Source organism: Plecotus auritus (assembly GCF_963455305.1).
Source record: "Plecotus auritus genome assembly, chromosome: 7".
NCBI lineage: Eukaryota > Metazoa > Chordata > Mammalia > Chiroptera > Vespertilionidae > Plecotus > Plecotus auritus.
In genome coordinates, this window is record NC_137774.1 from 61,228,854 (window position 1) to 61,254,039 (window position 25,186).

General features: G+C 47.4%; 2 protein-coding genes across 3 annotated transcripts in view; one reads left to right on the forward strand and one right to left on the reverse strand.

The window, feature by feature from the left end:
* The window catches only part of PDZD9 (PDZ domain containing 9), a gene marked incomplete at both ends in the record, with an annotated part of 36,685 nt that extends 32,123 nt beyond the window's left edge, over positions 1–4,562 (reverse strand). Inside the window, 2 exons of the mRNA XM_080677418.1 lie at positions 2,581–2,760; positions 4,532–4,562. Coding sequence (XP_080533544.1) covers positions 2,581–2,760; positions 4,532–4,562 — 211 coding nt within the window. The remainder of the gene's footprint in view (positions 1–2,580; positions 2,761–4,531) is intronic.
* A 6,230-nt stretch (positions 4,563–10,792) lies between these two features.
* The window catches only part of MOSMO (modulator of smoothened), a 69,407-nt gene continuing 55,013 nt past the window's right edge, over positions 10,793–25,186 (forward strand). For both annotated transcript variants that reach the window (XM_080680737.1, XM_080680738.1), the window contains exon 1: positions 10,793–10,997. In XM_080680737.1, the coding sequence (XP_080536863.1) occupies positions 10,892–10,997 (106 nt within the window). In that variant the 5' untranslated portion in view covers positions 10,793–10,891. The remainder of the gene's footprint in view (positions 10,998–25,186) is intronic.

A 25,186-nucleotide genomic window follows, 5' to 3' on the forward strand; every position in this document is an offset into this window, starting at 1 on the left:
AACAGGCCCACACCCAGAAACATCATCATTAAAATGCCAAAAATTAAAGACAAAGAGAGAATCTTAAAGGCAGCAAGAAAAATTCAATTTGTTACCTACAAAGGAGCTCCCATAAGGCTGACACCTGATTTTTCATCAGAAACTCCACAGGCCAGAAGAAAATGGCATAAAGTATTCAAGGCAATGAAAAGCAAGGATCTGAAACCAAGATTACTATACCAAGCAATGCTATCATTCAAAATAGGTGGTGAAATAAAGAGCTTTCCAGACCAAAAAAAAAAAAAAAAAAAAAAAAGGCTAAAAGAGTTTATTACTGCCAAACCAGCACTTCACGAAATGCTAAATGGTCCTAACCGGTTTGGCTCAGTGGATAGAGTGTTGGCCTGTGGACTGAAGGGTCCCAGGTTCGATTCCGGTCAAGGGCATGTACTTTGGTTGCGGACACATCCCCAGTTAGGGGGTGTGCAGGAGGTAGCTAATCAATGTTTCTAACGCTTTATCCCCTCCCTTCCTCTCTGCAAAAAATCAATAAAATATACTGTTATTAAAAAAAAAAAAAAGAAATGTTAAATGGACTGCTGTAATGAGAAGAGAGAGAGAAACCTAGGCATATAGAATTAAAATGCCAATAAATAAGTACCCATCAATAATAATCTTAAATGTAAATGGATTAAATTCTTCAGTCAAAAGTCATAGGATAGCTGAATGGATACAAAACATGACCCAATTATATGCTATCTATAAGATACTCAACTCAGAACAAAAGACTCACACAGGATGAGCAGGAAGGGATGAAAAAAAATTTTCCATGCCAATGGAAAGAACAAAAAAGCTGGAGTAGCAATACTCATATCTGACAAAATAGACTTCAGAATGAAGGCCATCACAATAGACAACAAAGGTCACTACATAATACTAAAGAGATCGATCCAACAAAAGGATATAACCCTAGTAAACATATATGCACCCAATATAGGAGCACCTAAATATATATTTTTACAAACCTTTTGGAGATCTTCCAGACAAAAAATTAACGAGGAAACAGTGACTCTAAATGACACACTGGACCAGATGGATTTAATTGACATTTATAAAACATTGCACCCCAGCCCCAGCTGGTTTGGCTCAGTGGATAGAGCGTCGGCCTGTGGACTGAAGGGTCCCGGGTTCGATTCCGGTCAAGGGCATGTACCTTTGTTGCGGGTGCATCCCCAGTGGGGGGTGTGCAGGAGGCAGCTGATCGATGTTTCTCTCTCATCGATGTTTCTGACTCTCTATCCCTCTCCCTTCCTCTCTGTAAAATAATCAATAAAATATATTTTTAAAACAAACAAACAAAAAAAAAACATTGCACCCCAAAGATGCAGAATATACATTCTTCTCAAGTGCACATGGAACATTCTCAAAGATAGACCATATGGCCAAAACCGGTTTGGCTCAGTGGATAGAGCGTCGGCCTGCGGACTGAAAGGTCCCAGGTTCGATTCCGGTCAAGGGCATGTACCTTGGTTGCGGGCACATCCCCAGTAGGAGGTGTGCAGGAGGCAGCTGATCAATGTTTCTCTCTCATTGATGTTTCTAACTCTCTGTCCCTCTCCCTTCCTCTCTGTGAAATATCAATAAAATATATTTAAAAAAAAAAAAAGATAGACCATATGTTAGGACACAAAAAAGTCTCCACAAGTTCAAGAAGGCTGAAATAAAATGACAATGGAATGAAATTGGTAATAAACTTTGGTAAATACACTCCAAGACATTCAAACACATGGAGGCTAAAAAGCATGTTATTAAACAATGAATGGGTTACCAATGAGATCCAGAAAGAAATCAAACTTCCTGGAAACAAATGAAAATGAACACACAACCCCAAATCTCTGGGACACAGCAAAAGCAGTCCTGAGAAAGAAATTCATCAAAAAACAAGAAAAATTATTAATAAACTATCTCACCCTACAATTTAAAGAATTAGAAAGAAAACAACAAGAAAAACCCAGAGTAAGTAAGAAGGAAGGAAATAATAAAGATTAGAGGTCAATGGCAGCGGGGGGTGGGGGGGTCATGGGGACATATGTAATACTTTCCACAATAAAGATTTTTTAAAAAATAAAATTAAATAATCTCAAAAAATAGTGAAGGAGCATCTGTAATACTTTCAACAATAAAGATACATTTAAAATAATAATAATAAATGTTAATAATGATCAATACTGCCTACCAGGGAAGAAATCTTTCCCCACAGAGATCCATGAGCTCTGCAGTGACACTGTGCCTGTGTTTGCATTACACTTGCCAGATGGGGGTGAAACTGGACCAGGGACTCACTGAGCCTCAGTTTCCTCACCTATCAAAGGGGGATGATAATAGTTTCTACCTAGAGGGTTATTGTGAGAATTCAAAGACTAAATAATGCACAATATGGAGGGTTATATAAGTGATAGCAACTGGCTGGCCCATAGGAAGCTCTCAATGTCATCATCGTCATAACCATTTACGCTAAAACCTAATAACCTGAGCTTCCATGAAGGCAGGTGGGAGGGAGGCAGGGGTGCGTGGACTGGAGGCACGGGGACCCACAGTCACCTGGCTGAAGTGTTCCATCCCTGGCTGCAGCCCCCTTCTTGAGGAGGTGGGTGATCTGGAGGTAAGGCCCATGCTGGATGATTATCAGGCCTAACCCCAGGGTGCCCACAGGGAGTGTGGTCTTCTGAGTTTTGCTCAAGTTGTGCACAGATGACTTGATCTTGAGGCTGACTTGTGTTTCTGATAAAGAGAGGGAGATGTGTTTTAGACCTTCATCTAAATAGCAGTATGACAGTCGTCACTGGTGCTCTAAAGTAGACCTCTAGGGCAGTTAACATCACCATTCCTCAGTTTCCTTATCAGTAAAGCGAGGATAGTAAATGTCCACCTCAGAGGGTTGTAATGAGAATTAAATAAGGCAGTGAAATTAGCACACTGTGAATGTTTAATTAACGTTAGCTATCATTATCCATTCACTTAACAAATATTTATTGAATCAGAAGTGTCTGCCCTCACAGATCTTCCCACCTAGTGGAGGAGACAGATATCCATTAGTCAAGTAAGCAGATGATGAATAACAGCTGTGACACAGGTCATGAAGGAAAGGCACAGAAAGCTCAGGGAGACCAATAGGAGGTCAAGGTCTCCTGTGGGGAAGGCAGGTCAGGCTTCACAGAGGAGGTAAAATTTGATTGAGGTCGAAAGGACTAATCAGAAATATTTATGCAAAGAAGGTGAAAGGGAGCAAATGAGATCAAGGTTCAGAGGCAGGAAAGGGCGTAGAGGAGGGCAGGCAGGAGAAGCAAAGGCAGGGCAGACCTGACTCCTTTACCTAACTGGAAAAGCTAGAAGCTGTTTTCACAGAACACAATACAATTTGCATTTTTTTAAAAAAGGAACCCTCCTGCTTCTGTGTGGAGCACAGACTAGGGGGTCCAGAGTGGACTTGAGAAATGAAGGTGTTACTGCAATCACCCAAGCATTCATGACCATGAGTGTAAATGCACAGTAGGATAAAAGCATTTGGGGAAGAAACTGGACAATGGGTAGTGGGAGGGTTTGAAATAGGTTTTCTACAGAACTGAACATCACAAGAAAGTTTCAGACTAAGCAGTGATTTAAAACAAGAGGAAGCTTAGGGAAACTCATTTTCACTACACAGGAGCTTCTGGTGAGATGTGTTTTCTGCACATTTTTCCAGCGTTTCTCACACACACACACACACACACACACACACACACCACTTTTCTTTAAGGACAAATGACAAACTGCTACTCGCCAAGTCTTTACTAAGTCCATGTGACTGGTATTTGGGGGCCCGGGAGATCTCCCCCTCCTGAGGAAGGGGCTTCCACTTCTCCCACACCCCAGCTGTGGGGAACTGTGGGGAACTGCCCTGCCTTTGCTTCTCCTGCCTGCCCTCCTCTACGCCCTTTCTGCCAAGCAAGTGCCCTGGCCCATCTCCAATCTCTCTGTCTGCAAAATAAGGCAACCTAGGTCAAAGAGGACCCGACTTCAGTGGCTTTGCAAGATTGTAGGGACGATTCGGAGAGAAGGGTCTCCTGGGCCTTTGGTTCCTGGGCATACAGAGTGGCCTCTTAAGCAGGGCTTCCCTCCCAACTCCAGCTTGCAAATGAAATGTCCTTGTGATATGCTCTACTGTCTCAAAGGATAGCAGAGTTAAGTAAAAGAAGCCAGACTCAAAAGACTCCATGCTATATGATCCCATGTTATGACATTCCATGGAAAGGGCAAAACTAGAAACAGAGCAGGAGCTGGGGTGAGGGAAAGGATAGGCCAAGGCGCAGCCTTTTGACCACCGTGGTCCTTAAAGGTGGGTATGCGACTGTCAAAACTCACAGACCTGTACACTGAAACCCGGGGCTCTTACTGTATGTAAATGATAGTCTGGTAAACAAATGGTGGCGAGAGGCCAAGAGGGTGGCGCTCCCATTTTACAGAGCAGGAGAATGAGGAATGCTTGGTCAATCCTCTCCCACTCCCCAGTCACCTTTTCTGCTTTTGGAGACGGCCTTCTTCATGGCCCCGGAAGGTCAAGCCGTCAGGAGGGCCTCCTGGAGCTGGAGCTGGAGCTGGAGCCGGAGCCAGAGCCAGAGCCCGAGCCCAGGTCGGTCCAACTCCCAACTGTCTGGAACCCTTGAGGCTCGAGGAGCCCGAGTGCGCATGTGCTCCCACCACTCACCGCGGGGCGAGGCGGGGCGGGGCGGCGAGGAGACCCGGGCCCTGCGCCAAGGGTTGCCCCAGGGGCCTCGCGACCTTGACAGCTCGAAGTGGGGCAGCAGTGCTGTCACCAAAGGCTTCAGTGGGCCCTGGGAAACGGAGTGAAAAGTTCTGGCGGAGAAAAACAAAACTTCTGCAGGGAACAGTATAGTGCGGCTCGCGGTGGGTTCGCATCCATTCTTGAAAAGCCATTCAAATGGGGCGAGTGGAAGAAGCAGGGGGCGGGTCTTAAGATGTGAAATGTTCCCAGAGAAGGATCTCAGCAAACACAGACTCCCCAGCTGCCTCCTCCGAATAACGGCATTTTAAATACTGTTACATCAACAATTCCAACTGCTTTGAAACTTCGCTTTTTCCATGGATATTTTGAATGAGAAAAAGCCAAGGGTGATCTGTAAAAACGAGTTGCAGTTTGGAGAGGAATTTTTACCATTTTCCCAAAAACCCTTTCCTCCCACAGAGGTCCACGCAGACAGAAGCCTGCTCTTCAGTTTGCGCTGATGCTGAGGACACAACAAGGGCTCTACCTCTTGGAATGGAGATTTAAACACTGATGGAATGGACAGTTTTAGGAAAATATAAATTCTCAAAAATAAATTCTAGAAGAAATAGAAAACAACAGAACGAGGTAGGTCCTGTTGTCCTCCCCACTTGATGAGGTTGAGAGACTGAGCACCTTGCCCTCCTGCCTTCAACCAAGAGCAATCAAGCACCCAGCGGGTGGCAGGCACAGTGCAGAGAGGCGGAACTACCCAGGCAACACACCAGGGCAGATTGCCTGTTGGTCAGTCCTGTGTCGCAAAGGCTGGTACAAAGGGCAATGAACAGAGCCATCCTGTTCCCCACTACTCCCAACTCCGGGGTTCTCCTGCGGGTGGCTTCTCATAACGGAGAATAGCCTGTTTCATCTTCCAGATTATCTGGTGAAGCCTCCGTCCAGGTGCCAGTAATTCTTGCAAAAAGCACACCCTTCTCCATTTTCCTGTGTGTAGGGGAATGGTGAGCGTCTGTGGGAATGAGGCATGGCATTATCGCAGGTTCTGTGAGGAGAGCACCTCCGGGTGGGGCTCCACCTGCTTCCCCTCCAACCCAGGCTGAAAACGCTTCTGAGGGGATGCCAGGATCACACTAATGGTTGGAACTGCAGGGTACAAACTGTCATGGATGCTATACTGTGCCATCCAGGTCCCCCTTCAGGACTGAAGGACTCCCCTGCCCTCCACCTCACTCCTGCTGCTAGCTGAAGAGAGCTTCTTGCCCAAGTTCACACCTTCCAAGGTCAGCCAGCAACCAGCAACTGGTCAATGCAGGGTAAAAACTTGCTCCCTCAGCCAAACTCAAACAACTCTGGAGGGCCACCCAGCTTCAGAGCTCCCTCTGGGGCTCACTGAGGACCACCTGTGCCTGCACTGAAACCTGACTTCTGCCTGGTCCTATTTCCTTCCCTCCCCCGACAGGTCTGGGTCCCAAACACAGTCCCAATAAACACCCTGCAAGTCAGAGTGTTTCCCAGAATACCCACCTGCACCAGCAGCTGGGGCGGTCTGAAAGCGTAGATGCTACAATGGGATTAGGGAGCTGGATGATTCCAGATAACAATGAGGACCCCACCCACAGCAGACAGGCAAGCACTTAGATGATTCAATTTTTCGCCATTAGTAAAATGGAATGATTTGGCACCCACACAACCCATGTGGGTGTCCCTTGCCCTATTTTGACAGTAAACAGACAAATACAGCAGCCACAGCCTGAGAAGTGCATGGCAACCAGGGGCTTAAACTCCGCAGGGATGGTAGTCTAGGTCTCCCACCACATAGGTCATCAGAAGTGCAGGCAGAGGGTTCAAGGAATCAAGGATGACAGGAGAGGAGGGAAATAACATAAATGTCAGTTCTGCCTCAAGGTGAGCTGCAGCAGCAGTGGGAGCTCTAGTGTGTTCCACTCCTCTTTCTCTTATAAGTTTCCTGCAGGAAAGGACACCCACCGGGGTCCTGAAGGTGCTGCTCTCCAAATTGAAAAGTGTAGCAGCAGCACCGTGGGTCATTGTTGCAAATGCTAGTGTGCTGCCTAGTCCCCCTCCAGGCCTCAAGCACGATTCCCCAGCCACTGGGATGGTAGTAAGGTGGGCTGCCAGCCTCTCAAGGAATTGTCCTTGGCTGAGAGCCACCTTACCCAAGGTAGTGACTGGTCCATGCAGACATACAAAGGCTTGGCCTCTCTACTCAGGTAACAACCCTAAATAGCCATCCAGCTTCAGAGCTCCCTGGGGGCCTGTCAGAGCCCATGACTGCACCCCTGCAACTGCTTCCTCTGCTCAGTCCTGCTTGCTCCCTTCCCCCACAGTTGATCCTGAGAACACTCCCTAAGTCCCTGCACACTAATCGACAATGTCCTGCTTCAGAGTCAGCTCTACCAATCTGCGCAACAGAGAGACTTGAACACAAGGAACAAGCTGTTAACTTCTGGATGTGGCTTTTTAGTTGTATCTAATCCCAGAAACCCTGGATGAGTGTGGCACATCCAGCTTGCTCTTGGCCCACATGGTCAACTTAAACCCCAGGGAGGCAACGGGTTCCTTATCCTGTCAGGCCAAAGAGATTCCTCAAAGAGTGATTGCACAGCCCCCTCCACAGCTTTCCCAGAGGTCCCATCTGGATCCAGCTTCTGCCTACCATCCATCAAGATAAAGCACATTGTGTTCACAGCCCTTTAACAGTGCAGAATGGCTGTTTATGACTTCAGGCTGACAGCATAGCTCCCTCCTGGGGCCTTCTATGTTCTTCTGGGTCCCCAAGGACTTTCTGCCTTTAAGAAGCCTCCTGGCTCATCCTGTCGGAAGAGTGCCAGCTGCTTTGCTTAGAGGTTCTATCATTAAAGCAGAGTGCCTGACTCTTTTAAGTCATATGGGGGAAAGAGACCCAGAGAGGTGACATGACTTTCCCAAGTTCAAGTCAGCAGCAGGGGTGGGCCTAGAACAGTGGTTGGCAAACTGCAGCTCGCGAGCCACATGCAGCTCTTTGGCCCTTTGAGTTTTTAGCAAAGGCCAGCTTAGGAGTACCCTAATTAAGTTCATAACAATGTACCTACCTATATAGTTTAAGTTAAAAAAATTTGGCTCTCAAAAGAAATTTCAATTGTACTGTTGATATTTGGCTCTGTTGATAATGAGTTTGCCGACCACTGGCCTAGAATATAGTTCTGTATTCGTTTTCCTCTGTCATACCACCTATCCCAAACCCCTAGGGTTTGCCTCAACTAAGATCTAGACTAAGACATAGAGAAGGGATCTCATCTATGGGACATGAGATCTGTCCCATAGATCTCAGAGACTTAGGGATGTAAAACACCAGATAGTGGGAGGCAAGAAAGAGATGTGGGACTGAAAATAGGATTAATGGGAAAACTGTAAACATAGTATTTGGTCCCTGTCTGCCCCCCTATTCCACTCTCATTGTCTGTAATAATGTGCAGCCATTTATCTGGTAAAAAATGTTTTAAATTTTTGCTCGGCTGGCATGGCTCAGTGGTTAAGCATCAACCTATGAACCAGGAAGTCACGGTCCAATTTCCAGTCAGGGTACATGCTCAGGTTGCAGGCTTGATTCCCAGTAGGGGACATGCAGGAGCAGCTGATCAATGATTCTCTCTCATCATTGTTTCTCTCTCCCTCCCCCTTCCTCTCTAAAATCAATAAAAATATATTTAAAAATAAATTTGAAAGTGTTTAAAGTTTTTAAACTCTGTACTGATTGTTTTTTATGCTTTAACCTTAAATCCACAAACTTTTTTGGAGGGGCAGAGGCAGGTGGGCCTGGGAAGTGTTGTTGGGTAGGAAGAATTTATACTTGTATTTTTTAAACGTAAGAATCATTCCACTCAGCTGGGGTTCGAATAGGCAAACTGTTCCAAAATTTCACCTAGGGATTCTCATCAACTTTCCAGTGGTGAATATCAGCGGACATTGAGAATTCAGAACTGTATAGTTGGAGTTTCTTCTATTACTGGGCAATAGAAACACCAGACAATAAGCCAAAAATGATTCCATCAAAGTTCTCCAGTAATTAAAATAAAAAAGTGAAGACCTCCTGCAATAATGTGACATGCATATCTGAATTCCTGTAATATACCGTAGAAGTTAGCTTGTGCCAGTGGCAGTGGCAAAATGGTACACTTAAAACAAAATCTTTCCCCTTAAGAAAGCAATGTTTGAACAAGAATGTCTATTTTTAAATTATTTTTAATGTTCTTAATTGCTTTTAGAGAGGTAAGAAGAGGAAGAGAGAGAAACATTGATGAAAGAACATATGGGAACATCAATGGGCTTCCTCCTGCACGCCCCCTACTGGGTACCTGGCCCACAACCGGGGCATGTGCCCTGACAGGAAATCCAACTGGTGTCCTCTTGGTACATGGGACCATGCTCAACCAACTGAGACACACGGCCCAGGACTGAACAGGAATGTCTCTAGGCTAGTAATCAAACTGCTGCTTCCCCAATCTATGAGGTGACACTGATAACTCTGTGCACTTCTGTAAGGCTGTTTGATTTGGTGGAATTTGAAATGTGCTGAGTTTTGTGGACATGTAGGCATAGAGACAGATGTCACTCTTCTAGGACTTTCTAGAAATAAGCTAGGTGGCATTTAGGAAGAAAGTGTCTCATTTGGGTGCTGCATGGGTACTATCTGGGAAGAAAGAGCTGGATCCAAAGTCAGGTTAGTGGTGATTTGGTCCATGAGCCATGAAAGAAAAGGAAACCTCACAAAAACAAAAAAAGGAACTCACTAGATTGCAAAACGATAGAATGATAGACAACAATTGCTAACAAATGTGTGTTGTTTTTTTTCTGGTTATCCATCCAACCTAAGTGAGAAAATCAACAGGGAGCCGAAATCATACTCCACCCACCAGTTGGGGAAAGGGAGGATCTATCACTATGTTTCTCCGTAGGCCCCAAGTAGTACACCAAACACCTGGTTACTCCAAAAATTTAGGAGTCATTCCTGAGTTCTCTTTTTCAACCTCATTATCAGTTACTCATTCCCTCTGCCTACGAAACATACAAATTGTCCATTTTTCTCCATCTTCACGATTCTCATCCCAGCCAAAGCAACATCTCTCTCCTTGACTACTTGGTCTGTTAACTGATATATCTGCTTTCATTCTTGCCCCTCCCTCCGACAGTCTATACTATGTACAGATTAAATAAGATCTCTCTTGCTGAAACCCCTCCGGTTGCACCTTGAATACAATCCAAACTTCAGCATGGTCCCCAGCCCCAGGCCCTGTGGGCCCGAGGACAGGCCACCGTCTTCCCAAGCTCCCAGCGCCCCGGGGCGCGCACTAGCTTCTCTGTGTGCCGGAACGGTCCTGCCCAGAACTTCGTAGGTCAGGGCTTCAGGCCCTCGGCGGTCTCAGTGTAACCCTCCGTGTCCCCTCATCTGACCGACCCCAATTTAGTTCACAGATCAACACCTGAAATTATCTCTAAAGACAAGGTTTTAACGCGTTGCTGTCTCTTTCTCAGCAGGATGTCAGCTTCGAAAGAGCGGCGACCTGGTCTCCCAGGTTCACCCCGGCCCTGGCGCACGGTAGGTGTGGATGGTTCTGTTCGACCTGGGGCAGCCCGAGCTGGCGGCACGGAGAGGGCAGACACAAGGTGACCTGGGCTGTGCGGGCCTCCAGCGAGCCGACCGGCGCCCTCGCCCCGCGTCTCAGGCTAGCGGCTGAAGGGCATCTTGTAACCAGAGGTCATTTACGACGAGAGCAATATTATTATTACTGGCAAGAAAGCGTGGCCTGCCCGAGGAGGCCAGAGCCGCGCAGGGGCCTGCGCCGGGCGGCCAAGCGCAGTTCGGGGGCCGAGCGCTGCGGGACGGACGCCGGAGGCCAGAGGACGCGGCGGGATCCGCATCGCGGCTTCGCTTCCGGGTGAGGGGCAGGCGCGCTGAGCACTTCCGGGGCGGGCGGCGGATCCGGCTGTGCGGGCCGCGCCGCGGCTGCTGGTCCCGGGCGCGCGGAGGGCGCGAGCGGCGCGGGGACTTCGGGCCCCGGCGGCGGCCCATGGGGCGCGAGGCGTGAGGCCGCGGCCTGCCCGGGGCTCGGGGGGTGGGGGGAGCGGGGCGGGGAGATGGATAAACTGACCATCATCTCAGGATGTCTCTTTCTCGCCGCCGATATCTTCGCCATCGCCAGCATCGCCAACCCCGACTGGATCAACACCGGGGAGTCCGCGGGTGAGCGGCGGGCGCGCGGGGGCGGGTGGTGAGTACGGGGGGCCGGCGGAGGAAAGTGGCCGGGGGCGAGGAGACCTGGGCTGGGCTGGCGGGTCCCGGACCGGGAAGCAGGTTAAGGGGAGACAGTCCCCCGACGTGAGGGGCCGCGGGGGAACAAGCTTCATTCTGGTTTTAAAAAAAAAGTCCAGGTTGGAAACGGGAAGAAACTGAGGCACCAGTGAAGGAATCCTAAAGCTTGCGGGAGGCTGGGACCGGAGCGAGGCTGCCTGTGGGCGAGGAGAGACCCTGAGGAGCCAGGGCCCACCTCGACCCCGAGGAAGCTGGGCGGGGAGAGGTGGCGGAAGAGGCTGGTCACTGGTCTGGGTGGGGAGCGGGCGCAGGGGAAGACCCCTCGGCGCTCCCCCCCAGCCCCTGCCCACTTGGCAGCGTTGGAGATGTTTGTGGCTTCCGATTTTCCCTTTGAGGTCTCTGTAGTTATAATTTGGCTTTATTTTAGGCCCGGGAGCTATAAGCCTACTAATAATAAACTTCATTTTATGGAGCATCTTTCATTCCAGCGCATCGCAAAAACGCTTTAGAGATCTTAATAGTATTACCAAGTTAAATAATACATCAGAGTTGCCGGCAGCTCAGCGCAGTAGCAATGCCTGCTGTAACCCCGCGGAGCCGTGGTGCTGGCAGAACAGAGGTGGCACCTTCTGAAGGAAGGATGTCGCAGGTGAATGTCCGCGCTGGTTTCTAACTGCTTGCTCATTGCAGGCAAAGGGAGTATTGGGGGTTAGGAATGTCAAGTTCCTTCTGTGAATAATTTGTCATAAAAAATGTATCACTATGCTGCCAACCTACTTCTTAAGTATTACTTACGGTTCTGTATTTATCCTGCAATATTTTTAGTTCTTAAAAAAGGCTGTAGCTGGGACATTTGTTGCTTTCTCCTCCCACCCTTTTCTCCCTCTTCTAGACCTAGTAACATAAAATCATGCTGTCAGACTTACTGGTTATTAAAATAACACTCTGCTCCTCTTCTTGCCTATACAGTTTTAGCACAGCTCTTAATTGTAAAGTGTGCTATATATTATGTGAGGTGATAGAAGTGTTAGCTAATGATAGGTGGCGATCCTATTGCAGTAGGTAAATATGAAATCAACACATTGTACACCTTAAACATACCCATTATTATGTCAATTTGTAAAAAATTGTAAAGCATATAAAATATCACAGTGGTTTAAAATTTGGTGAAACTATGAGTTTTATTTCTGAAAATGTTGGCAACATCAGCATTACTAGTTTGCACAGTTACATGTGTGACATCAGTTTATGACCTGTTCTTGTTTTTGCCCTAATTGTATATGCAGGACTCCTTTTATGAGACTTTCTTTGGGGCTTTATGTTTTTTTTTTTTTTTTTTGACAATTTATTTTTTTATTTTTTATATATATTTTATTGATATTTCACAGAGAGGAAGGGAGAGGGATAGAGAGCTAGAAACATCGATGTGAGAGAAACATCGATCAGCTGCCTCCTGCACACCTCCCACTGAGGATGTGCCCGCAACCAAGGTACATGCCCTTGACCGGAATCGAACCCGGGACCTCTCAGTCCGCAGGCCGACGCTCTATCCACTGAGCCAAACCGGTTTCGGCGGGGCTTTATGTTTTTAAGGGCAAAGAAGTTTCACTGTTTTAGCAAAAAAGATCCTCCTTGCAAAGAAGTTCCAGGTGGAATTCCAATCTATACTAATAAAAGGGTAATATGCTAATTAGATCAGGAGACCTTCCAGATGTACTTCTGGACAAAGCCATGGTGGTGGGGCTGAGGCAGAGGCGGTTAGGGGCGATCAAACTGGCAGGGGAGGGCAGGTGGGGGCGAGCAGGTCGGCAGGGGGAGCAGGTGGGGGCGAGCAGGCTGGTGGGAGGGGCAGTTGGGGGTGAGCAGGCCGGCAGGGGGGCACAGTTGGGGATGAGCAGGCCGGCGGGGGGGGCAGTTGGGGGCGAGCTGGCCGGCAAGGGGGGGCAGGTGGGGGCGAGCTGGCCGGCAAGGGGGGGCAGGTGGGGGCGAGAAGGCAGCAGGAGGGGCAGGTGGGGACGAGAAGGCTGGCTGGGGGCAGTTGGGGGTGAGCAGGCAGTGGGGTGGGGCAGGTGAGGGCGAGAAGCCTGGCGGGGCGATCAAGCTGGCAGGGGAGGGCAGTTGGGGACGAGCAGGCCGGCAGGTGGGGGCGAGCAGGCCAGCAGGGGGGGCAGTTGGGGGCAAGCAGGCTGGTGGGGGCAGCAGGTGGGGACGAGCAGGCCAGCAGGGGGGGCAAGCAGGCCGGCGGGGGGGCAGTGGGGGGCGAGCAGGGCGGCAGGTGGCACAGTTGGGGGCGAGCTGGTTGGCAAGGGGGGCAGGTGGGAGCGAGCAGGCTGGCGGGGGGGCAGTTGGGGGTGAGCAGGTAGCGGGAGGGGCAGGTGGGGATGAGAAGGCTGGCGGGGGGCAGTTGGGGTGAGCAGGCAGTGGGGGGGGCAGGTGAGGGCGAGAAGCCTAGCGGGGGGGCAGTTGGGGGTGAGTAGGCTGGTAGTGGGGGGCAGTTGGGGGCGAGAAGGCTGGCAGGGGGGCAGTTGGGGGTGAGCAGTCTGGCAGGGGTGGGCAGTTAGGGGTGGTCAGGCCAGAAGCGGGGTGACAGTTGGGGTTGATCAGGCCGGCATGCAGAGTGGTTAGGGGCAATCCGGCAGGCAGGTGAGCGGTTAGGAGCCAGCGGTCAGGAGCCAGCGGTCCCAGATTGCAAGAGGGATGTCTGACTGCCAGTTTAGGCCCAATCCCTAGATCGGGCCTAAACCAGCAGTGGGACATCCCCCAAGGGGTCCCAGATTGGAGAGGGTGCAGGCTGGGCTGAGGGATACACATCTCCCTTCCCCTTGCACAAATTTTGTGCACTGGGCCACTAGTAGACTAAATAATCCATGGAAAAACTATATAGTTGAGAGGGAACTGTTATCTGTACAGGAGAAGAAAGATAAGTAACAGCATAACATTCCTGAGAAGATGGAAAGGGGCAGCATTCAAAGCACTGGGAAAGGGTATATAGCTCCTCTGTTATATTCAAGAGAAAGCAAGGATAGGATGAGTACAGCTCCTTCAGATTAGTAGGCTAAGCCTTCTGCTGTGAGTTGCTATGGAGATGGGAGGAACAGAAGTCCAAGGTTTGAAGTAAGCTGAAAATGTTTGAAATAAGTGAATAGTTGCAAAGGGATCACACCATCCAGTAACATGGTAGGATTGCCTAGCAGTGTGGAAGCCTCAGAGAGGTCGGTGGTCATACAGTGTGATAACATATCTGCCTGTTGACCTTCTCCAGAGTCCTCAGCTACTTGGTATCAGTGTGTGATGAAAGCCAATAGAAGGCTTCATTCAGGGTTGGGGTTTGCCAGCTACCTGGAACAAAATGACAGTGGAGCAAAGGTATTTAGGGTATTGGTCAGAATCTGTCTATACTAATAAAAGAGTAATATGCTAATTAGACCGGGAGACCTTCCGGACAAAGCCATGGTGGCGGGGCCGAGGCAGAGGTTGTTAGGGGCAATCAGGCTGGCAGGGGAGAGCAGTTAGGGGGATCAGGCCAGCAGGGGAGGGCAGTTGGGGGTGATCGGGCCGGCAGGGCAAGGCAGTTGGGGGTGATCAGGCAGGCAGGCAGAGGCAGTTAGGGGAGATCAGGCAGGTAGGCAGAGAGGTTAGGGGCCATCAGGTAGGAAGAGGGGTTAGGGACAATCAGGTAGGCAGGCAGAGGCAGTTAGGGGTAATCAGGCAGGCAGGCAGGTGAGCGGTTAGGAGCCAGCGGTCCCAGATTGTAAGAGGGTGCAGCCTGGCTGAGGGAACCTCCCATCCCGTGTATGAATTTCGTGCACCAGGCCACTAGTCCTATCTAATAAAAGAGTAATATGCAAATTGACCGCACCTCCGTCACACCCACCAGCCAATCAGGAGCGAGTATGCAAATTAACCCAACCAAGATGGATGTGGCCATGGAGCGAGCAGGAGACTTGGGTTTCCCCAGCAATGAAGGAAGCCAAGCTTTCCACACACCCTGGCCGGCCCTGGACTCCACTCAAGACTACAAAGTTTCAATTATAGAAGATAAATAAATCCCAACAAAAATGGCTGCGACCACGGAGGTGGAGAGAGCAGGAGGCTTGGGTTTCCCCGGCGATGGAGGAAGCCAAGCTTCTGCAGCCCTGGCCTGTCTTGGCCTCCGCTCAAGGCTACAAAGTTTCAATTATAGAAGATAAATAAATCCCAACAAAAATGGCTGCGGCCACAGAGCAAGCAGGAGGCTTGGCTCCACTCAAGGCTACAAAGTTGCAATTATAGAAGATAAATAAATCCCAGATACCAGGGCCTCTGCTTGGGTTGCCGGGGGGGCCTCGCTGGCCTGCAAACCACCACAGGCCCCTTGCCCAGGCCACCCCATGCCCCAAAGGAACCCCCACCCTGATCTGGGACACCTTTCAGGGCAAACCAGTCGGCCCCCACCCATGCACCAGGCCTCTATCCTACTATCTAATAGAAGAGTAATATGCAAATTGACCAACACACAAAATGGCTGCCCCCATGTGGACACAAGATGGCCGCCACAAGATGGCCAGCAGGGGAGGGCAGTTAGGGGGGGGACCCAGGCTGCCAGGGAGGGCAGTTGTGGGCGATCAGTCCAACAGGGGAGGGCAGTTGGGAGGGACCAGGCCTGCAAGGGAGGGCAGTTGGGGGCGATCAAACCTGCAGGGGAGGGCAATTAGGGGGGACCCAGGCCTGCAGGGGAGAGCAGTTGGGGAGGGACCAGGCCTGCAGGGGAGGGCAGTTAGCTGTGACCAGGCCTGCAGGGGAGGGCAGTTAGGGGTGACCAGGCCTGCAGGGGAGGGCAGTTAGGGGTAATCAGGCTGGCAGGGGAGCAGTTAGGCATCAATCAGGCTGTCAGGGGAGTGGTTAGGGGGTGATCAGGCTGGCAGGCAGAAGCGGTTAGGGGCAATCAGGAAGGCAGGCAGGCGAGCAGTTGGGAGCCAGCAGTCTGGATTGTGAGAGGAATGTCCCAGATTGGAGAGGGTGCAGGCTGGGCTGAGGGACACACACCCCCGTGCACGAATTTCGTGCACTGGGCCTCTAGTATATATATAAAACCCTAAAATGCAAATAGACCGAACGGTGGAACAACCGATCGCTAGGAGGCGCATGGGGAACATGGGGGGTGTCAGCAGCAGGCGGCAGAGTGTGGAACATGGTGGGCATTGGCTGCGGCGGGATGGTGGAGCAGGTGAGTAGGGGCGCCAGACCAAGGTGGGGAGCCAGTTGCTGTCATCAGGGCGAGCCTCTGATGGTTACTGAAAATTATATGCTCCTGCGCGTCACGGTCCCACTGAGCGCACCTGCTGCCGGCACCAGCCCTGATCACTCAGCACCGTCAGCGGGTGTGAGTGGTGGCTGCTGGCCAGCCCCAATTGCCCCTGAGGGTTTCCTCACCTCCCCCTCAGCCCCGCTTGCACCCACTGCTGGCACCAGCCCCAATCGCTCCACACCATCAGCATGTGCAAGTGGGGTTGGCACCCTCAGTGCATGAAAGCAGCGGTGGCAGGAGAGCGGGGCTGCCAGCAGACTGGGGACCAGGGGCCTCGGCGGCGACTCGGAGGATGGACCAAGACCCGCCCCTGTGCCCACTGCAGCCTCGCGGCCCACAGTTCCTTTCAAGGTGCACAAATTTGTGCACTGGGCCCCTAATATCATTATAATGATGGTTCATGGACTCTCGCTGGGTAAAGAGTAAAAGTGAACAAAGGAAACAGCAATGGATTGGTCAATGAATAGCAAACAGTATATGGAAGAGTGGACCCAAGGGAATCAAAAACCTGACTAGGAGTGGTCAATACAGCGAAGTGAAAGGGCAGGGGATTGTGGACACATAGTCTGGAGTGTGACAGTGAGAATGTGTTACCAAAGTAGGGTAAAAGGTGATATTTTTTTTCTAACAGTTTTGTTTGCCATCACAGAATACCATATTCTATAGCTAGAAAGAGGAATGAATAATAGGAGATAGGGACCCTAGGAAAATTTTCAAAATCATGACCAACCCATATTTCTTAACTATGTCAGACAATAAGCTCCCAGAACTTAAAATAAATGGAATATGTGCCTTTGTTCACTCTTTTGTTCTTGCACTGTGATAAGATGTACCTGAACTTTACCTGGTGTTTGAGTTTGTGTGCTCCTTTGACCTGAGCAGGCAGAGCTAAGCTTGAGTTAAAAAAAAAAAAAAAAAAAAAAATCAGTTCAGAGTTACACCCTCCAAATCAATGAAACATTTACAGGAAGTTCAAATAAGACCTGAGAAGTGACAGAACCAACTTTATTCTAAGATCTGCACAAAAGTGACAACCTTGCAGCAAAAAGCACTGTTGGTTCCCTTTGGTGCATTGCATACAATATTAAAGTTTTTGTATTTTTTAACAATATATGTATTTTTTTTTTATTGATTTCAGGGAGGAAGGGGGAGGGGGAGATAGAAACATCAGTGATGAGAGAATCATTGATTAGCTGCCTCCTGCACACCCACACTGGGGATGGAGCTCACAACTCTGGCATGTGACCTCCTGGTACATATATCAGTGCTCAACCACTGAGCCACACCGGCCAGGATTTCCTGTGATTTTTTGAATGGACAAAGTGTTTTGAAAGTAGCATTCTGGAGCCAAATCATGCTGCAGAATGTAGTTGGAAAACCACTGCAGTGAACTTAACTAAGGAAAAGCTTTAGGATTCAAATCCGAGCTGCATCACTTCTAGTTCTGTGACTTTGGGCAAGATACTTAGCCTCTCTTTACAGTTCTTCCTCCATAAAATAGGAATAATAATCATACCCATGTCATTGGATTATTGTGGTGATTAATTGAGTTAATGCATTTAAAACAGTACCTGACACATGTAAGTGCTCAATAAAAGTTAGGTGGTGTTGCCCTCGCTGGTGTGACTCAGTGCTGGTGTGACTCAGTTAGTTGGACAGCGTCCATGCACCAAAGGTTGCTTGTTTGATTTCAGATCAGGGTGCATGCCCAGGTTGTGGGCTCGATCCCTGGTAGTGGCATGCAGGAGACAGCCTATCAATGTCCCCCTCTCACATCAATATTTCTCTTTCTCCCTTCCTCTCTCTCTAAAAATCAATAAACTATTCTTTTTCTAAAAAAGTTAGGTATTGTTGTGTTGCTGTTACAGCTTATAATAATAGGTATCAGGATCCCAGTTTTGAAATTAAATCTCAGAACTTGTTACTTGTTCTTGGAATTAAGGAAACATCAAAAATAATATGGCCAGACTTAGCACAAGTCACATAAATTGTCTTCTCTCTTGGCTTTGCACTTCATTCCCATACGGTTCCTCCTCTTTCAGTCTCTCATCTTCTTATTCTAGTCTCTCTACTCCTCAGATTCTACTTGAACTATCACAAAAGGGAATGAAATATTTAAAAAAAAAAAAAAAACTTAGAGAATAACTTCCTAAAATCCCAGCTCATAACTATATTGCCATAAGATTATGGACCATGCTTCTTCTGACAGAGTTTTTAATTTGTTTATCAGAAAGTACATTCCTTTTATCTTCATCTGTATGTGGTAACATTTCCTGAGCTTGTTCTAATAGCTTGTAGATTATGCACAAATTTTTGAAGATATAATGAAACAGAAATAGATATTATGCAGATGTCTGGGGAAAGAAAGTACATGGTGAGCGCACTTTAGTAAGGACTCATAACAGTTTCTACTACTGTAATAGAAAACCTAAACTAGCAGGTAAATATAATGACAATTACATAATTCTGCTGTCCTGAGGTCAGATTTCTTCTGGTGGCTGGAAGTCAACATCATTGGCAATGTTTTTCATTTTATATAGTGCTTTATTTTTGGAGCAATTTTATATTGATGATTTTATTTTCTAGGCTTATTAATTTTGGCCATTGTAAACTAGTCATTTCCACATTTTCTCCACACATCAATGCTTTGCATATGAGGTTTGAGTTTCAGTATTGCAAAAACTCACTTCAAAATAACTCTTTAGGCCCTGGCTAGAGTGGCTCATTTGGCTGGATCATTATCCTGTACACTGAAAGGTCACAGGTTCAATTCCTGGTCAAGGCACATACCTAAATTGCAGGTTTGATCCCTGGTCACCGCACATAGGGGAGGTACTGATTGATGTTTCTCACATTGATGTTTCTCTCTCTCTCCAGTGAGGATTTAAAAAAAAAAAATCTCAAGAAAACAACACCTCTTCATTGAACTATTGCCTGTATCTTATTTATACATAACTTAAGTGAGGTTAAATTTTAATTAATCTGGCTGAAATGTTTGCCAGATTACAGAATTGGGAAACAAGGAGATTTGGGTTTTGGTCTTAATGTGATGTTCTTTGCTTTGTATAAGTCCATTAACCTCACTGTCACTGGTTTCTCATCCGTAAAGAGATAAACATTTTTGGTGAAAAAGAAAATTTTTAAATTTTATTGAATTTTAACAAGATCGACAGTTAAGCAAAGCTTCTTCTGATAATTATAGATGATCTAGAGATGCCTTTATTTTGAGGCATCATCCCTTTGCATCAAGGATTTCAGTGACCACTTAGGAGTATATTATCATAGACTGATTTGCTTAGTGTTCTTTATGAAGATTCCCAAATGCTTCCCCAAAGTCTCCAGTACATGAAGGAATGTCTCCCTTATATCTAATCAAAAATTTTATCTCTAGAATTGGTTATTCTACCCACATTGTCATCTGTCATAGTCTGTTTATTCCTGAAATTATTTTCACTCTTGTTCTTTTTAAAATTGCTTAGACTGAATGTTGGAGTATTTAAGGGTCTCAATGACCGATACCCCTTTCCCTGCTTGTATTCTGAACTAATTGAGGGGGTGGGGTGGGGGGATAAAATAATTAGGAGCCAAAGCGTTATTATCTGTGGACAAGCAACTTCCTCTTACTGGGCCTCAAAAATGAGCAGATTTAATGATCCAATCCCAGGCAGGACTGGGAACCTGCCTTATAAGATTTCCCGTATAAAAGAGCTGAGATGAGTGATCCCCTTGGTCAACTTGTTCCCAAGGGCAAAAAGTTGGACCATATAGGCCTAGGTTTTTTTTTGTTGTTGTTTTTTTTTTTTTAATCCTAAACTGCCAGTCACATGAAGTCATTCCTCCTAACCTGGGAACCATTGAGTGAGGAACACAGGACACTTCCTTCCCACCCCACACCTCCATCAGAAATAGGGAGAAGGAGTTACCTATCTGAAACCAGGAGATGGTTGACATTTTGTGAGGAAGTGTTTTCTTTTTCAAGTGTAAAGATTGGTGGATGCTTGGGGATGTGAACTACTTGGAGAGGAGGTCATTTCCCATTTTGTTACCTACTACCCTCTCCACAGGATATCCAGGTGAGCCTCAGATAGGGGACTATGATGCTTGACATCTATCACATAAGAGTTCAAGATCTATCCTTTGCCCTGTGGCTTAGCTGGTTGGACTATTGTCCTGTAAACCAAAAGGTTGGAGGTTTGATCCCTAGCTGGGGAGTGTGAGGGAGGCAACTGATCAATGTTTCGTTCTCACATCAATGTTTCTCTCTCTCTCTCTTTCTCTCTCTCTCTCTCCCCCTTCCCCCCCCCCTTCCCCTCTCCCTCTCCCTCTCCCTCCCGCTTCCTCTCTCTCTAAAATCAATAAAGACATATCCTCTAGTAAGGATTAAAAAAAAAGTTCAAGATCTACAAGTAGATCCTGGCCTACCCTGTCTCCCCGAAAATAAGACAGTGTCTTATATTAATTTTTGCCCCCAAAGACACGCTAGGTCTTATTTTCAGGGGATGTCTTATTTTTCCATGAAGAAGAATACGGTACACATTTATTGTTAAATGAAAATAAAGGAAATTTATTACCTGTATATGGTACGGTAGTACAGTAGTTGTCAACACAAACCAGACAAACTGTGAATCCTACAGTATCAAGAATTTACTCATTTATTCAATGGCAATCATGTCATCATCTTCTGGAACATCATCATAACAATCCATTTCCTGAATTTCCTGGTGAATTTCTTGTGACTCCATTTCTTTCAGAATCAGTGGACCAAATCTCTCATGTTTAGCAATAGCACTGTCTTTAAATGAGTACTTCTTGTCAAGGTAGCCTGCTCGCAGTGCATTTGCAATGCAACTGTCAGTGATTTTCTCCCATGAATTCTTCACCCAAGTCACAACTTCTTGCAGTTTAGGTTTCACAAAGTTTCCACGCTGATTTCTCTCCATTCTATTTTCAATGTAGTCATTAATTTCCATGTGCAAATTGTCTTTGAATGGCTTGTTTATTGCACTATCAAGAGTCTGGAGATAGGCCGTCATTCCTGCGGGAATCATTATCTGATCTATTTTTCTTTCGTGAAGAAATGTCTTCATGTCTTTAGCGTGGTGAGTGCTGGCTGCATCCCAGACTAGCAGACCTCTTTGGCTCCCTCACATAACAAGCGGCAGCATTAAATCGACCCACTTCCTTATAACTGCTTGTGTGGCCCAGGCTTTTTCAGTTTCAAGAATAAAAACGCCCAAAACACGTTCAATCTTTTCCTTCTTGCCCTTAGAAATGATTAAAGGTGGGATTTTAGTGCCATCCAGACGAATTGCCAAAATACAGGAAACACGTGCACTTTCGTAAGCAGTGGAGGGAATGTACGCTAAGGAGGCACCCCGCTGTTCAATTGTTGTTTGAGATGATTGGCCCATAAACACTGCAGTTTCATCCATAGCAATCATGTTGGAAAGATTGTATTTAGAGAAGTCAGCATCATCAATAAAGGACTTGAATGCAAGTGCTCGCTTAATAACTTGAGTATCTTCCAACCTAAACAATGTTGTAGATCTTCTTAAAGACAGTTCACTTCACTGCAGGAAATTATCCAGCCAGTGTTGTGATGCTTTGAAGTCTTTGGGGGCTATGTCAAACTGTGGTGCCATTGCAAGGGCAAATTCTTGAATCTGAGCCCTATTCACAACCAAAGCCTTTGCTCTCCTGTCAACAACCCATTCACAGATCAGGTCTTCCAGCTCGGAAAATAATGGTTGCCGACCTGATCCACACTTGTGCTTTTTAGCATTTCCCTTGTCCACTTGTTCAATGAGGTTACCATACTCTGCTCGCCATTTTCGGACCAATCGGATACTCAACATCTTCTCTTTGCAGAAAGCAGTAAGATTTTGGCCCCAAGAGTCTTCCACGATTCCTTTCTTGTACTCCACGGAGTAGCTTTTTCTTTTTGCGCTCATTTCTAGGGGTAAAAAAAAAGGAATTGGGGTATCAAGGTGGGGGGAGGGGGATCACTCAAAATGACACGGGGGATCAGAGGAGGGAATCAAAATGGCACAGGAGAATCAGAGGGGGGATTACCATTTTAGTAACCGCTTTTGATCCTCCTGTGTCATTTTGATTGCCCCCTCTGATCCTCCTGTGTCATTTTAAGTGATCCCCCTCCCCCCACCCCTGTGCCACTGAACACCTTCACCAGACATCCCCCCTACCCCTTTATCAGACATTTACCCCCTGGGGCCTGCCTGGGGACTGTCACTGGGCTTGCTGGGGCCTGGATCTGGGCTGGAGCAGGGTCTGCCACTGACTGAGAACCTTCAGTCATCATGAAGGCGGCCGCGAGCATCAGGTAGTGTCACCAGAGACAGACCAGCACTCACCACCTTCGCCGCGTCCCGTCCGCTCTAATCCTCCTGTTCTTCTACACGCATCTGCGAAAGTCTCCTTCTCTCTCCCGCCCTGCGCTCACCGCTCACTCCAACCTCCGCTCTGCCTCCACACAGCAGTGACGTCAGGACTCCACGTAACGTCACTGGTTGGTAGACGCCAGTCGGGGCGGCCCTAGCGACCAGTTTACGGTAAATTAATTTTCATTCTGAGACAGAGCCTGGGCCTTATTTTTGGGGGATGCCTTATATTTCACTCAGAAGAAAACCTGTGAGTAGGTCTTATTTTCGGAGGATGTTTTATTTTCGGGGAAAGACGGTACAAATTGAGGGTCCTTGGTTCAAAACATGAAAATTACAAGCTACCCAAGCTTACCTATTTATTAACTGCTAGAAAATTATTAACTAACTAGTGACCCAGTGCACAGATTCGTGCACATTGAAAGGAAATTAATTAGAAGGTGGCCAGTGGGACAGGACTGGGAGAGATGGGCTGGACACCACCAACGCACCCTGGAGCCAACCTCCTATGGTCCCTCCCCAGTGTCTGCGGAGTGAGTGGGATCCCTCTGGCAAATAGGGTCGTTTGGGCTGGCCTGCAGGGATTGGGCTGAAACTGGTACTCCAACATTCCCAGGAGGGTTCCAGAGTGCGAGAGGGCACTCTGCAGAGTTGCTGTCTTACAGGGTGTGGAACACAAACGCAAGTGTGCAGTAAACTAGATTTGGGGCTGACAGTGCCCCAACAACAACATAATCCACGGCTGAAGGTGGAATTGCGTGGCCCCACAAGGAATTGGGCTCCCTCCTTTCTGGTTTCGGGGTGCATCACCCGAGAACTGCTGCCGAGTCACTGCAGCTCAGCAGCTCCTGTGTTGAGCGTCTGCCCCCTGGTGGTCAGTGCACATCATAGCAACCGGTCAGACGGTAGGAGGGACACTTAGCATATTAGCCTTTTATAGATAGATAGATGGATGGATAAACCTTTGCCTCTGAACTGTGACAACTTCAATGGTCACGAAAGTGCTTCAGTTGTTAAACAAGCCAACCCATCTAGAACATTGTTTTGTTAATAATTTTGGACATGACTTGTAGAAAAGGACAGAATTTGGTTACTAAGAGGGCAAAATCTTGACATTGTGTTCTCCTTTATATTGAAAAGTATTAACAAAATTTCTTTAATGGCCTTTGAGTCTTTTTTTTAAAGTAAATTTTCTTTTTTAAACAAGCTTTATTGAGATATAATTCACATAATCCTAAACTATAAAAAAGTGTGCAATTCAGTGGCCATAGAGTTGTGCCATCATCACCAGACTCAATTTTAGAACATTTCGGTACCCCAGAAAGAAACCCTATTGTCCTTTAGTCATCCCTCTAACTTCCTATCAACCACCAATCTGTCTGTCTCTGTGAATTTGCCTATCCTGTGCATTTCATATACCAGTAAATGGAATTATACAGTTCTAGAGGCCCAATGCATGAAATTCGTGCAAGAGGAGGCCTTCCTTCCCCCGGCTGCTGGCACTTGTGGGGAAGGATGGGACTTGGTTGGAATGTCTATAAGGAGGATTCTCTGAAAGGTTGGGGGCCTCTGAGGGGACCTTGCCAAAGGCGGCAGCCCCTACCTTCACTTTTCCAAACAAGTCCGATCCCTCGGGTGTTTTGCTGGAATCTCTCTGTTTAGTCTTGAAGACCTGACCTTGTAGAAGCATGTACTTTCTCAAGGATGCTTTCCCTGCTGATTGTATCTAGAGGTTAATCTGAGTTCAAGCTGTCGTTACAATAAAAGCTAATGAGGCAGGTGAACAGGACTGCTTTTATGACTAAAGTAAGAGTCCCTTAGCCCTCTCTTACACAGAAAACTGTGTCGAAGTAATCTGTTCATCCGTCGCTCAGGGTCTGCTGGTCGGCCCCGGCAGGCACTGGCTTCCCTCCAGCATCTGGGACCTGGGCTTCCCTCCAGCCCCCAGCAGGCACCCGGGACCTGGGCTTCCCTCGCAGCCCCGGCTTCGTCTGGAAGGTCGTCCAGTCTAATTAGCATATTATGCTTTTATTATTATAGATGTGGTCCTTTGTGACTGGCTTCATTTACTCAGCATAATGTTTTCAAGATTCATCTCTTATAGCAAGTATCAGTATTCATCTTTTTTTGCCAAATAATATGGTTATACCACATTTTATTTATCCATTCATCAATTGATGAGCATTTGGGCCAAAAATTTCTTTTACTTTCAAGAATAATACTTTTCCATAATGATAAAGTGGTACAAAGATTTATTTTTCGTTTTTAAGTGACACTATTAGTATTATTTCAGCATATCAAATAGTAACTTTGACCAAAAATTCAAAGACTAGTCAGTGTTCTTATAGTGCTTACAAGACATACTTAAACTTGAAATCAGTCATGATATTGTGAATATCCCAGTATAGACCAGATTTTCCAATACAAGATTAGAT